The following is a 13589-nucleotide window of genomic DNA, read 5'->3' on the forward strand; positions in this document are numbered from 1 at the left end:
GACTGCAGCTCTGAGATACTGAGCTTCAAACATCTAACATCCCTGCTGGGAAACCTTTCATGCATGCTCAAAGCGTTTAAATATGTGACATAAAAGGTTATTTTTAATCAAATAACACACACACACACACACACACACACACATTAACCAACACTGAAATATCATGAGTTAGTGGAAAAAATGCTAATTAAAAAAAAGAGCATTTTATAATCCCAAACTTTCTTTACCAAAAGATATTTTATCATCATTTTTTGTTATAGCATTTAATTTATCAAGCTCAATTATTCAATTTTGGTGTGCATTTAATCTTTTTAACTCTATGGAGTCTTTTTGTTCTATTTCCTCCATGTTTGACTCCTTTCCATCCTGCCTGTATTCACCACTTAAAACATGTTTAAATACCATGTTTTCACCTATATGACCTGATAATAATAATTCATTTTTTATTCTGACTTACTGGATCAACATTTAGAACCAAAAAGAAACAAAGAAAAACCAACATAAATGTGATCTTGTGATTGTGTGTGATCCTGTCATCAACTCTGGTTTTTATTCTAGTGGGACTCTGTTTGATTTGGCTCTGGTGTGTTTAGACGAACAATTTTGGTCATTTTGTGTCTTTTTTAGTCATTTTGTGTCTTCTGTGTTTTTTTGGTCATTTTGTTGACTCATTTGTTTCTTTTTTGGGTCATTTTGTGTCTTTTTTTAGTCATTTTGTGTATTTCTTTAGTCATTTTGTGTATTTCTTTAGTCATTTTGTGTCTTTCTTTAGTCATTTTGTGTCTCTTTTGGTCATTTTGTCTCCTCATTTGTTTCTTTTTTAGTCATTTTGTGTCTTTTTTTTAGGTCATTTTGTGTCTTTTTTTAGTCATTTTGTGTCTTTTTTTAGTTATTTTGTGTCTCTTTTTGGTCATTTTGTGTCTCTCTTTAGTCATTTAGTCCAAAACAAAATTATTTTGAATCATATTTTTAACTTTCAAAACACTATCATGCTCAATAAAGAATTTTAAATGTTGCAAATGTGAACAAAGGTGTTAAATATAACATATAAGAGGGTTCCATCCAGTTTGGACTCCATCACACACTAAGGTAGTCAAAAGTAGTGATGTGCCAATGAAGCCTCATGAACCATTTTCTTTATTTTCTGAGTCCACTAGATGGCACTCTCTGTTCAATAAAGAGCTGAAAGCACACTCAGTTACCATAGCATCACTAGTGTATAGAAAACATTTAGGAATCTTTATATTGTTAATTTACATTTTAAAAGTATTAAAGTATTGCTTTGTAGCTCTTTGTGCAGGTTGATAATGAAACATTTTTTTGTGTGACTGGGACATTTGTTTTCCTTTTGCTAGTATTGAAGTATATCAAGTTTATGTTTAAAATTCTGGCACTGTGACAACTTTACACCTGAAAAACTCAGCAGAGCACCAAATGTGTATTCATCCACAACAGAAAATAGTCCCCAACACATTGGATAATAGATTGATTGGAGCCAGGAAACAAACAGGTGATTGTTTGGTATTTTCCTGGAATGCATAGAGATTTCTCTGTCTCACACAGAAACTCTAAATGTGACTATAAACAGAGGAGCTGTTGAGCGTAGCTCATTAGCAAGATAGTGGCAGAACACCTCCGTGACTCCGACGGCACTAGTGCAACATACAACTTTCTCTCATATGCTGCTTTCAGTCTGAGCTGCTTCCATCTGGCACCAGATTCAGACACTTCATGTGTGAGAGTAGCAGCTTTTTATAAACGGGGTAAAAGTGACAACGTGTTCTCAGTATTGTACCGTAAGAAAATAAAATCCCTGACAGATCTGCAAGGAGGGAAGCATTGCATTGTGGTCTTTGTGGCTCAAAATGAGGTGCAAATATAACCATGTTTTATATAAAAATGGTACTTACTCGCATACAAAGGTCCCCTGGGGAATGTCTTGCAGTGCACGGACCCCCCAGCCCTTCTTACTGGTCCTGAAGAGCTGAAGCCTGGTCCTGGAAGATAGATAGTAGCACTGCACAGTTAATCAAATTTTAATCCTGATCATGATTTTGGCCGCCACGATTAAATTAACCTGATCATCGGCGATATTTCCATTTTAAAATGCGTCTCTCCTGCAGATCTAATCAACACTTTCTACACCAGTAGTCCACCAACCACCAGGGGGCGGGGCCGTTTTTCTCCCCTGAAAAAAGTCTGGTTACTGATTGGATAGAACGCTAAACAGGATGTGACGTAGTACTCAACACCACAACAACACACGACATTTGTAAAAGCCGGTGAAGCAGTGTTGGCAACTTAGCAACTTTGTTGCTGTATTTATTATTATTTTTCAAAAAAGCGACTGGAGACAAATCCAGCGACTTTTTCTGGTGTTATTGGAGACTTTTGTAGACTTGTTCTTACTCTTCTTAACGAGCCGCGGGGGCCAGAGGCTCTTCTTAACGAGCCGCGGGGGCTGGAGGCTCTTCTTAACGAGCCGCGGGGGCTGGAGGCTCTTCTTAACGAGCCGTGTGGGCCGGAGGCTCTTCTTAACAAGCCGCGGGGCCGGAGGCTCTTCTTAACGAGCCGCGGGGGCCGGGGTATTTATATTTTTATCACATTCTTGGGTCAAAGGTTAGCAACAAAATTGATTTTGATGCATATATAGTGTTTTGTGTCGTGTCAGATTTCAAGATTTACTACCCTTCTATGGCAGACTTGTCCACTTCAAAAAAACATTATAAAACTATTACTGATATATATATTTTCAACTTTTTTGGGTTACATTTTTTGATCAACTTCATTCATGATTAAAACAATCAAATATTGAATAATCATCAGGATTTTAACCCTTAAAATGGCAGTTTGACTACATTATGCTAATATTTCTAATGAAAACAAGATTTGAAACAAAAGTGAAAAATGGCTGAAAATGTCCTCAGTGGGCTAATAATGTAAGATAGTTACAACAAGACGTTTGAATGGTGAATCCTTGTCCAGTTCTTCCACCAACAAGTTGTAAAGTAAAACTGTCTAGCTGATAAAAAATCACTTGACAGAAGTTAAGAAAACTTTTACAGCAGTGATGTTCTGCTAATACAAACAGAGATGAACTGTGATGATTACCTGAGTCCGTTTTGCACGACGCGGTTCTTGCAGTTCCTCCAACAGGAACATGCGTGGTTACACTCAAAGATGAGAGGAGGTTCCTCACGGTAGAACTCAGGGAGAAGACAACCTCTCTACACAGGACACACAACACACATGTTGGTCCAGACAGAAAGCATCCTTTATGGCTAATTCAGATAGTGTGAAAAGTAGTTATGAAGCTATTAAAGGCTATTTCCCTTTAAACATTGTTAGCCAGAAAGCTAATTTTACAGTCTTGGAAATCTGAAAGGGCTCCTGCATTTAAAATGTGGTTGAGAGAGCTGGGAAATGTATTACAGGTACATCATATCTGCTAAAGAGGATATCTATATTTTAAAATCTGGCAACCTTTTCTTGATTGAATTAGTGCTATTCTGTTGTTGTTAGGGTTGTCAAAAGTATCGATACTCCAAAAAGTATCGATACTAAAACGTTGTATCCGGATACGATACTCATTTTCAAAAGTATCGATACCTAGCCAAGTAATGAACACGTTATTTTTTTTGCAATCTTGTCTAATATTGTGCACAGCATACAACCTCAAAATATTGTTCTAATTGTTTTTGTTTATTGTATTTATTTATTTTTTGCACTACCTCAGACCTGAAGCTTGTTATCATAGTTGCAGTTTCTTTTTGCACAACTGTTTATTATAAATATTTAACCTGTGGTTCTGTTCATTTTAACATGTTGCATTTTTCTTGTTAATAAAAATATTTCTGTTAAATTTTGGGGTCTTTGTTTTTATCCTTGTGGTATCGAAAATGGTATGGAGTATTGAATATTTTCCTGAGTATCGGTATAGAGTTGAAAATTGTAATATCGTGACAACCCTAATACCTTATAAATAAACACAAATATTTGAGAGTTATTGATGTTATGAACAGTATTTGGAGTTTCTGAAAAAGAGCTACAGATGAGGCAGGTGATGTAACTCAGATCTGGTTGTCATCCTAACAAAACGTTTCTGAAGAACCAGCTTCATCTCAAATTAATCTTCAGGTTCTCAGCTTTCAGATTATGTCAACCTCTTCAATGAGGCATTTATTGTTGACCTGCTCCCCCCCTAAACACCCACTGCCCACAACCAGCAGAAAGCTCTTTGAATGGTAACAGTTTAAAAGAAGACTGTGTCTTTGTGTTCTTACCTTGTCGTACCAGCAGCGCAGACTGAGCTGTCCACACATGCAGATACTTGTCGAGCAGTCTTCTTTACAAACGCAGTACTGTGAGATAAAGGAAGGAAATAGCACTAGTTACTTCACACTGACAATCACAGAGGGAATTAAAAAAAATTGTCAGCGTTTTTCATGTGAAGGATGTCCCTGAATTGATAGACTTTAGGTTGTTAGATATGATTGGGAACTTCTGCAACTGTCCTGCTTTCTTTTTCCTCTTTCTCTTTCTTCTTCTCTGCTTTTTTTTGTCATTTTCTGTGAAACTGAAACCCAAAATGCCACGAATAAACACATAATTCCAGCCTTCTGCCTTTTTTTTTGGAAGTTGGTTTCCTTCTTCGGTTACATTCAGATATCAAGATGTATAATAATAGCAACACCATAACTTTATTTATATAGCACCTTTTAAAAGCAGCAGCTTAGCGCAGTTTCCAAATTTATTTTTTGACCATTTTTTAACTCCCTCTCCACTCTAGCGATGATGTCATCACTCTAGCCTCTCCATAGGGTTACATGGGGGGGATTTTTTGGCGTGTTTTTGCCAAATAATTTGAAAAAGAAACTCTTAGAAAAGTCATAGCACACTTGTCATGGCCGAGCCGGTACATTTGATACCTTTTTAGTGTATGTCTGACCAAAACTCTGGGAGGAGTAGTCGACCGAAAAAAAACACAGAAGAAACGGAAGAATAAAATATAGGATTAAGCCTGGTGGAGAGTAGACCCATTTTTCTGGGGACCCCTGGAACTCTGTGGACCCTTCTGTTTTTTTTAAAAACAGCTGATGAAATGAGCTGTGACCCACCTGTAGGTGTGTGATGTTGCGGTCTATGTTCATGGGGGAGGTGACACAGTTCTCAGAGATGTATTTGTAGTCGTCTGGATAAGCTTCACTGTCCACAGAGTTGACACAAGGAAGAGGAACTCTCTCCTGGCCCAGAGCGATGTCACTGGAAGCACAACACACTTCTGTTATCAGGAATATCAAGACAATCTGCAGCAGAAGGAGTCAACTAGAGCTGCACAATTAATCTAATTTTAATTGTGATCACGATTTTGGCCGCCATGATTAAATTAACCTGATGATCGCCGATATTTCCATTTTAAAATGCGTCTCTCCTGCAGATCTAATCAACACTTTCTACACCAGTAGTCCACCAACCACCAGGGGGCGGGGCCGGTTTTCTCCCCTGAAAACAGCCTGGTTGCTGATTGGATAGAACGCTAAGCAGGATGTGACGTAGTACTCAACGCCACAACAACACGCAACATTTGTAAAATCTGGAGAAGCAGTGTTGACAACTTTGTTGCTATATTTAGCGACTTTTCAGACCCCCTTAGTGAATATTTTTCAAAAAAGCGACTGGAGACAAATCCAGCAACTTTTTCTGGTGTTATTGGAGACTTTTGGAGACTCGTTCTTACTCTTCTTAACGAGCCGCGGGGAGCGCCTAATAATTATGACCTTTTTTAATCTAAAAATTATGACATTTTATCTCATAATTTTGACAGTTAGCTCTGTAGCAGTACAGTGTGTATGTGCTAACAGGCTAACAGTTAGCTCTGTAGCAGTACAGTGTGTATGTGCTAACAGTTAGCTCTGTAGCAGTACAGTGTGTACGTGCTAACAGGCTAACAGTTAGCTCTGTAGCAGTACAGTGTGTATGTGCTAACAGGCTAACAGTTAGCTCTGTAGCAGTACAGTGTGTATGTGCTAACAGGCTAACAGCTAGCTCTGTAGCAGTACAGTGTGTATGTGCTGCTGCTGCAGGAGGTGTTCACTTAGCGATCTCTGTTTGTTTACAACAAGCACCAGACACTAAAAACTGTTCCTATTGTTTGTTTAAAAGTAGTGCAATAAAAATACAGATGTTTTCCCTAACATGATGAATAATCGCAATTACAATATTGATCAAAATAATCGTGATTATCATTTTGGCCATAATCGTGCAGCCCTAGTTCAACACTGAGCCTTCAGTTCCCTCCCACAGCAGCCACAGTTTTATTTTTTTGTCTATTTCCACATTAGAGTTTAACCTCTGCAGGATTTTCTCCTCGGGCCGAGCCAGCCTGGCGCTCCTGGAGTCCCTCTCCCTCCGGTTGGCCTGCAGGGCGGCCCAGGCCTTGGAGTTGTGGCTGCAGCAGTCTGGAGGAGTTTCTCCCTCGCGGTTCTTCAGGAACACATCAGCTCCTCGATTCAGGAAAAGCCTGAAGAGACCAGAGGGGGAATGTAACATTTACTCAACTACTGTACTTAAGTACTATTTTAAGGTACTTGTACTTCACTTGAGTATTTCCATTTCAATGTAACTTTATACTTCTACTCCACTTCATTTTAGAGGTAAATACTGTACTTTTTACTCCACTACATTTATCTGACAGCTTTAGTTACTTTACAGGTCGAGATTTAACATAAAAAACATGATACATTTAAAGTGAAAGTTTAACCACATAACAGTATATTAAGTAGTTAAAATGAGCCATACTTCGAGAAAATGAAAACGCTGCTTACATAAATGCCTTAATAATAATAATAATAATAATAGTAATAATAATAATCTAATAATATATTTAGAATATATAACACAATCTGAGTGGGTTCTTTCTGCATAACTAGTACTTTTACTTCTGATACATTTTGATGCTGATACTCTTGTTCTTTTACTTCAGTAAAACCAAAATTTACCAAAGACAAGGTAAAATAACCAAAAAAAGAAAATAATTACCTTTGAAAAAGCCATAAAAAGTTCCAAAAAATATGTGAAAACCCACAAAATTAAAAAAAAAAGAAACAAAATTACAAGAAAGAATTAAAATGCCCAAAACAGACACAAAATTACCAAAAAAAAGAAAAAAAAAAAAGAAAAAAAGACACAAAATTATCAAAAATGTATATATATATAGAATATATAAAACAATCTGAGTGGGTTCATTCTGCATAACGAGTACTCTATTTTTGGTCATTTTGTGTCTTTTTTGCTCATTTTTACATCTATTTTTGGTCATTTTGTGTCTTTTTTGCTCATTTTTACATCTATTTTTGGTCATTTTGTGCCTTTTTTGCTCATTTTTACATCTATTTTTGGTCAGGAGGAACAGTCTTCATTTCAGATAGGCTACTCATTATTTTTTAAATTGAACATGTGATCATTATCTATAGTCTATAGATGCACATAGTCAGATTGCAAGAGAAATACAGTAAGAATTTCAAGAATTTACAAGCACTTTATCCAAAATCCTTGAAGCACTTTTTAAACCTTGAAAATACAATATTTAAATTCAAGCATTTTCAAGGATTTCAAGCTCCCGTACCAACCCTGATATTAGATTCTCTCCCTGCAGAGAGGGTTTTTATCGGGTTTTATACTCACGTGACACAGTCGAGGCGGTTCTCCCGGGCAGCGATGTGCAGAGGAGAGTCTCCGTGGATGTTGACCACCTTCAGGTCACAGTGTGCGTTCAGGAGCAGCTCGGCGATCTCCACGCTGCCGGAGAACGCTGCCCAGTGGAGGCAGATGTTCTCCTCCTAGAACACAATGAACCAATGAACCAACAACCACTTCCTGTTTCTTCTCTCTCTGTGATACAGGAGAATCAGACTGTGAGCTCACCTTGTCTCTGACGCTGACGTCGGCTCCTTTAGTCAGCAGCAGCTTCACCTGGTCAACGTGTTTATACTCTGTAGCCCAGATCATGGCCGTCCAGCCTCCATCATCCTGAGGGGAGCAACACTTAGAAAGCTCAGAAAACTGAGAAAAGATAAACCAAACTATAGGATTATTGCTGCAAGGAGAGACTGGCTCTCTGCACGTTTCAACAGGTCAGATTTAAGACTTTAGGACTTTTTTAAAGACCCATTTCATATCCATATTGCCAAAAAAAGCACAAAAGACTTGAAGGAAAATCAGAGGCCAAGAATTAAGTTTATGAATTTATTCACAACTCTTTCACATTGGAATAAAAAATACTTAACCAAATTAAAAACACCAGAAGCATCTCTATTATGAAGAAATGTTTACAACTCAGAATTTAAAAAAAAATATTGGCATTAGTTCTGTTTTGTAGCCGTGTTATAGCGTTCTCAAAAATCGAAACATTTAAAAGCGAGACTGAAATTTATGCATTTGTTTTAAATAAAAGTAGCGTTTATACATTTTTAAGACCTTTCAAAATCATATTTATGAGATTTTATTAGATTTTAAGAGAATTTTAGACACATTAAGGCCTTAAATTCAAATTATTCTGATTATTTTTAGACATTTTCTGACTTTTTAAGACCCGGTGGACAGTGCAGTCCTAGTAGAACACTTCCATTTAAATACTCATTGTAATATGCACATTCAGAATATCATTAAGTGCTTCAAATTAATATCTTGTCTTTTCTCAAAAAACTTTAAACCCAGTTTGAACTAATTATCATCATTAGCTGGTTGCACTTGTTTGGGCAGTGTATACCAGGGAAAAAAATAGGAAAAGGGATAAAAAACTCTTGAAGTCACGGCTGAATAGGGCTTTTTTTTTAAAAAAAAGAAATCAATACGGCAAAATATATCATGACAAACTCCTTCCTGATGAGAGAATCAACACAAGAGCAAGAGCTGTGACAACAACAGATGATGCACAATAGAGCCAACAGGGGGCAGCAGAGGCTGAAAGAAATCACACTATTTAGTGCCTTATATTAGTTGATCATCAACTATGAACCTCTGAACTCCCAAAACCCATCAGTGGGTTTGGAAATATATATATTTTTTTTTTTTAAAGGTTAAAAAAAAAAGGTATTTCAAGGACTGTCTTTGCTGTTTTTTGTTGTTGTTTTTTTTCTCTGCATCTATTCTCTTTTTGTTTTTCCAAGATTAATAAAGTTTAATAATAAAAGATGACATCTGTCTAAAAGACTTATTTACCAGGAGGTAGTTTTAAAATGAGCTCTACGCTTTAACAAAACTAATACTAACTAATAATATACAAATATTTTAATAATATATTTAGAACAAATAAAACAATCTGAGTGGGTCCATTCTGCATAACAAGTACATTTAAGTACATTTAAGTACAAGTACAAGTACATTTTTTTGTGATACTTTAAGTACATTTTGACGCTGATCCACTACAATTTGGGGTTAATATTGGACTTTTTCCTCCACTACATTTATCTGACAGCTTTAATTACTTTTCAGGTCGAGATTTAACATAAAAAACATTTAAATTAAACCTCATAACAGTATATTAAGTAGTTAAAATGAGCTCTATAAGCCTACCTTTACAAAATTAAAATGCAGCTTACAAATATTCTGATGATATATTCAGAATATTTAAAACAATCAGAGTGGGTTCATTCTGCATAACGAGTACTTTTACTTTTGATACTTTAAGTACATTTTGATGCTGACACTTTTGTATTTTTACTTCAGTAAAACCAAAATTTACCAAAAATTACCAAAGACGAGGTAAAATAACCCAAAAAATAAACAAAATTACCTTCAAAAAAGCCATTAAAGTTTCCAAAAATACGTAAAAAGACACAAAATTACAAAAAAAGATTTACAATTACCAAAAAAAAAGTGACAACATTTTAAAAAAGACACAAAATTACCAAAATAAAAGACACACAATTACCAAAAATGTATATATATATATATATATATATATATTATATATATAAAACAATCTGAGTGTATCCATTCTGCATAACGAGTACTTTTACTTTTGATACTTTAAGTACATTTTGATGCTGATACTTTCGTACTTTTACTTCAGTAAGTTTTGAATGCACGACTTTTACTGTAGTGGAGTCATTTCACAGTGTGTATTAGTACTTTTACTGCAGTAAAGGATCTGAATACTTCTTCCACCACAAATGTCAAGTTGTTTTCGTCATAAATCTATAAAACAACAACAACATTATATTTTGGTTAGGCGCCTATTAAAATGCTGAAAGTTCAAAGAGTGTCCAGGCTTACACCATTATGATATTATGAATACATGAAGTCTATTTTCATGCTCAGTTATGTCTCATAAGGTGTTACAAAATTAAAACGCAGCTTACAAATATTCTGATAATATATTTAGAACGGAGCTGGAGGAGAAAGTGATCAGACAGCATCAGATGCTACTGGATGATGATAATAAAACACACATAATAACTATTATAAAAGCCCGTTAATATGCCTGAAATCACAGAGAAAATGAGAGAAAGTGTACCAACCTGGCAGTTAATGTTGATGAGTCCTGTGGACAGAAGATGCTCCACGATGTCGTAATGTCCCGATTTGGCCGCTAGATGGAGACACGTGAACCCTTCAACGTCCTGACAGCAGCAGAGACAACACAGTTACTGACTAGTTCTCAAGGAGCAAACATTTAAATGTCCAGAAATCTAGATTTTATGTATATGCATGTGATGAAATGATGAAGCCACTTTAACTCAATAGATTATTTACATATTTCAATTTGCAATAAAGTAAAGTGCAGACAGAGCACCAATTTAAGATGCTATACATCTAAACAACCCTTACATCCCACATTTTAATAATATATATGGACTTGTGTCCATACTAATGAAAAAAATTGCTTAAAAACCACACAAACAATGAAAATCGTTTGTTTTGTGCACATATTTTTCTAAATACATAGCTGTATCCCTCAAAAGTGTAAATGGAAAAAAGTTGCACAAAATCCTTTCAAACCACAGGAATTTTATTTTGAGTGCGTTCATAACTTACTTTTTGAGATACACTATTTTTGATAAACTATAACCAAAACAAAAATGAAATGCACAGTGTCTAACTGTTTTTGTTAAACAGCAAGAGATAAAACGAGAATGAAAGTAAAACTAAATCTCCAGGGAAAATTATGTCACATCCTGTTGTCGTGGTCAGTGAAAGTTCATGATCACTATGTAATGAGGAATTTCCCAACGTAGGAAGTGCTGTAAAAACCCAAGGACCGGTCTGGATTATAAAGTTTTTTTGTTTTTAATAATTTTGTGTCTTTTTTAATAATTTTTTGTCTTCTTGGGTCATTTTGTGTCTTTTCTTTGTCAGTTTGTGTCTTTTTTTAGTAATTGTGTGTCTTTTTTTTGATACTTTGATACTGCCTCCAGCGGCCCCCAGGGAATTTGAGTTTGAGACCCCTGATCTAAAGGTCTGTTTAAACTCCTTTCTGGTTGTTATTTCCTCCTCCCAGCAGCTGACTAGTCTTGTGTTCACCTTGTGGGTGGCTGACTAGTCTTGTGTTCACCTTGTGCGTGGCTGACTAGTCTTGTGTTCACTTTGTGCGTGGCTGACTAGTCGTGTGTTCACCTTGTGCGTGGCTGACTAGTCTTGTGTTCACTTTGTGCGTGGCTGACTAGTCGTGTGTTCACCTTGTGCGTGGCTGACTAGTCGTGTGTTCACCTTGTGCGTGGCTGACTAGACTTGTGTTCACCTTGTGTGTGCATGGCTGACTAGTCTTGTGTTCACCTTGTGCGTGGCTGACTAGTCTTGTGTTTACCTTGTGCGTGGCTGACTAGACTTGTGTACACCTTGTGTGTGCATGGCTGACTAGTCTTGTGTTCACCTTGTGCGTGGCTGACTAGACTTGTGTTCACCTTGTGTGTGCATGGCTGACTAGTCTTGTGTTCACCTTGTGCGTGGCTGACTAGACTTGTGTTCACCTTGTGCGTGGCTGACTAGACTTGTGTTCACCTTGTGCGTGGCTGACTAGACTTGTGTTCACCTTGTGCGTGGCTGACTAGTCTTGTGTTCACCTTGTGCGTGCGTGGCTGACTAGTCTTGTGTTCACCTTGTGCGTGGCTGACTAGACTTGTGTTCACCTTGTGCGTGGCTGACTAGTCTTGTGTTCACATTGTGCGTGCGTGGCTGACTAGTCTTGTGTTCACCTTGTGCGTGGCTGACTAGACTTGTGTTCACATTGTGCGTGCGTGGCTGACTAGTCTTGTGTTCACATTGTGCGTGCGTGGCTGACTAGTCTTGTGTTCACATTGTGCGTAGCTGACTAGTCGTGTGTTCACATTGTGCGTGGCTGACTAGACTTGTGTTCACCTTGTGTGTGCATGGCTGACTAGTCTTGTGTTCATCTTGTGTGTGCATGGCTGACTAGTCTTGTGTTCACATTGTCCGTGGCTGACTAGTCTTGTGTTCACCTTGTGCGTGGCCGACTAGTCTTGTGTTCACCTTGTGCGTAGCTGACTAGTCTTGTGTTCACTTCGTGCGTGGCTGACTAGTCTTGTGTTCACCTTGTGCGTGGCTGACTAGTCTTGTGTTCACCTTGTGCGTGCGTGGCTGACTAGTCTTGTGTTCACCTTGTGTGTGCGTGGTTGACTAGTCTTGTGTTCACCTTGTGTGTGCATGGCTGACTAGTCTTGTGTTCACCTTGTGCGTGGCTGACTAGACTTGTGTTCACCTTGTGCGTGGCTGACTAGTCTTGTGTTCACATTGTGCGTGCGTGGCTGACTAGACTTGTGTTCACCTTGTGCGTGGCTGACTAGACTTGTGTTCACCTTGTGCGTGGCTGACTAGTCTTGTGTTCACATTGTGCGTGCGTGGCTGACTAGTCTTGTGTTCACATTGTGCGTGCGTGGCTGACTAGTCTTGTGTTCACCTTGTGCGTGCGTGGCTGACTAGTCTTGTGTTCACATTGTGCGTGCGTGGCTGACTAGTCTTGTGTTCACATTGTGCGTGCGTGGCTGACTAGTCTTGTGTTCACATTGTGCGTAGCTGACTAGTCGTGTGTTCACATTGTGCGTGGCTGACTAGACTTGTGTTCACCTTGTGTGTGCATGGCTGACTAGTCTTGTGTTCATCTTGTGTGTGCATGGCTGACTAGTCTTGTGTTCACATTGTCCGTGGCTGACTAGTCTTGTGTTCACCTTGTGCGTGGCCGACTAGTCTTGTGTTCACCTTGTGCGTAGCTGACTAGTCTTGTGTTCACTTCGTGCGTGGCTGACTAGTCTTGTGTTCACCTTGTGCGTGGCTGACTAGTCTTGTGTTCACCTTGTGCGTGCGTGGCTGACTAGTCTTGTGTTCACCTTGTGTGTGCGTGGTTGACTAGTCTTGTGTTCACCTTGTGTGTGCGTGGCTGACTAGTCTTGTGTTCACCTTGTGCGTGGCTGACTAGTCTTGTGTTCACCTTGTGCGTAGCTGACTAGTCTTGTGTTCACCTTGTGCGTGGCTGACTAGTCTTGTGTTCACATTGTGCGTGCGTGGCTGACTAGTCTTGTGTTCACCTTGTGTGTGCGTGGTTGACTAGTCTTGTGTTCACCTTGTGTGTGCGT

General features: G+C 38.1%; 1 protein-coding gene across 2 annotated transcripts in view; it reads right to left on the reverse strand.

Annotated features, from left to right (window-relative positions):
• ehmt1b (euchromatic histone-lysine N-methyltransferase 1b) overlaps window positions 1–13589 on the reverse strand; it is a 57333-nt gene that overhangs the window by 7479 nt on the left and 36265 nt on the right. For both annotated transcript variants that reach the window (XM_059357432.1, XM_059357433.1), the window contains 8 exons: window positions 10521–10622; window positions 7924–8028; window positions 7684–7838; window positions 6350–6520; window positions 5118–5262; window positions 4284–4361; window positions 3112–3227; window positions 1911–1997 (listed from right to left, as the gene is read on the reverse strand). In XM_059357432.1, the coding sequence (XP_059213415.1) occupies window positions 1911–1997; window positions 3112–3227; window positions 4284–4361; window positions 5118–5262; window positions 6350–6520; window positions 7684–7838; window positions 7924–8028; window positions 10521–10622 (959 nt within the window). The remainder of the gene's footprint in view (window positions 1–1910; window positions 1998–3111; window positions 3228–4283; window positions 4362–5117; window positions 5263–6349; window positions 6521–7683; window positions 7839–7923; window positions 8029–10520; window positions 10623–13589) is intronic.

This window comes from Centropristis striata, chromosome 19 (assembly GCF_030273125.1).
Source record: "Centropristis striata isolate RG_2023a ecotype Rhode Island chromosome 19, C.striata_1.0, whole genome shotgun sequence".
NCBI lineage: Eukaryota > Metazoa > Chordata > Actinopteri > Perciformes > Serranidae > Centropristis > Centropristis striata.